This window comes from Protopterus annectens, chromosome 7.part0 (assembly GCF_019279795.1).
Source record: "Protopterus annectens isolate FY-2018-M chromosome 7.part0, PAN1.0, whole genome shotgun sequence".
NCBI lineage: Eukaryota > Metazoa > Chordata > Ceratodontiformes > Protopteridae > Protopterus > Protopterus annectens.
The window spans coordinates 29562607-29564242 of NC_056739.1; the positions used below are offsets into that span (position 1 = coordinate 29562607).

The following is a 1636-nucleotide window of genomic DNA, read 5'->3' on the forward strand; positions in this document are numbered from 1 at the left end:
TGTATGTTTTTTTCATATGAAATACCATGTAATAAATGAAGCAGTAGTTATATATTTAAATAAAAACATTGCATACCTAAAGAAAATTTTATTCAAATTATTATTGTGCAGGTCTGCTAGACTGAGGACAGAAACTACATATTACTGGCATGTGAAAATGGATTTCTACAATCTACTGAAATGCATCATTCTTTTGAAAATGACAGTTATTGGGATATTTGGCAATGGTGTCATAATTATATATTTCTGTGGAACTGTATGTCACAAACAAAAAATGAAGTCCTTAAATTTAATTCTTATGAAAATAGCTTGTGCAAACTTAATCATGGTTCTAGTACAAGGACTGCCTCAGTCTATATTTGTGTTTGGAGTTACAAACCTGTTTAATAATACTGGCTGTAAAGTAATTACCTTTTCATTTAGGCTATCTAGATCCATGTCCATCTGCTTAACATGTCTCATGAGCTGCTTCCAATATGCCACACTTGCATCTACAAATCCAAAATGGCTGTACTTAAAAAACAAAATGCAGATATTTCTTATTCCCATCACATTTTTTCTGATATTGGTAAACACTTCAATATATATCACTGGAACAATATTCTCACAATCTACTAGGAATACCTCTGACATAAAATATTTTTAGAATGTGGGCTACTGTCTAGTAATCTTTCCAAATAAAATGTCATTTCAAGCAAATGGTTTCACAATTTTTGCTCGAGATCTTGTATTTGTCATTATTATGGTCCTAGCTAGTGCAAACATTTTATTACTTTTGTATTTCCATGGGAAACAGGCTACGCAGATACGAAGTTCAAAACAAGATCCTGAAAACACTATGGAGAGGAAAGCCTCAGAGACTGTTGTGACATTAGTTAGCTTATATGCACTATTCTTTGGGATTGATACCACCATCTGGCTTTATCAAGCAGCCGTATCCAGTGAAGTGCAAATAGTGATTTCGGATATCAGGAATTTCTTTTCCACATGTTATGCTTCTGTGTTTCCAATTGTTACCATCATCTTCAACAAAAATATTAACACTAAGGTAAAATATTCTATTGGTAGACAGCAAAATGAATTACAGGATAAATCCTTTATGCACAATATATAAAGATATATTGTTTTTTAGATTAATAACTTGAATTTGTATTCATGGATTTTGTATTCTACAAGCATAAAGCTACTAAATCTAAAGCCACATTTATTCATCCTTTTTTTCAAAATTGAAGTGTTTTAAATATTTAGGGTACATTTTAATGCATACAAAATGCAAATTAAGTTTTCTGTTTCTTTTTAGAAGAACAGTGATCACAGTCTCTTTATTAGCTTATAACATGTTTATTTTATGATCTAGTCCAAAAAAAAAAACAGAAACTTGTTAAATATATACATATATTTAAGAATAAAGTAATACACATTTAGCATTTTCATTTCGGCAGCTTGGTTGGCATTCTTGCACGCTTAGCTTAAATGTAGCTGTATCACAGAGAAGATGTGTGGTTCAAAATTACTGCTGCCAGGATGTTGGCCAATAAACACATCACACAAATGAAAATACCCATACAGATTAATTATCGAAATGTGATATGTTATATTTAGTAATTAAGTAAACACAACTATTAACATTAAAAAA

General features: G+C 30.6%; 1 protein-coding gene across 1 annotated transcript; it reads left to right on the forward strand.

Annotated features, from left to right (window-relative positions):
• The first annotated feature begins 325 nt into the window (after positions 1–325).
• On the forward strand, positions 326–1114 carry LOC122805779 (olfactory receptor class A-like protein 1). The gene is made up of 2 exons (XM_044076045.1): positions 326–568; positions 647–1114. Exons 1-2 carry the CDS (start codon positions 326–328, stop codon positions 1112–1114), a joined length of 711 nt encoding a protein of 236 aa, XP_043931980.1.
• The last annotated feature ends 522 nt before the right edge of the window (positions 1115–1636 follow it).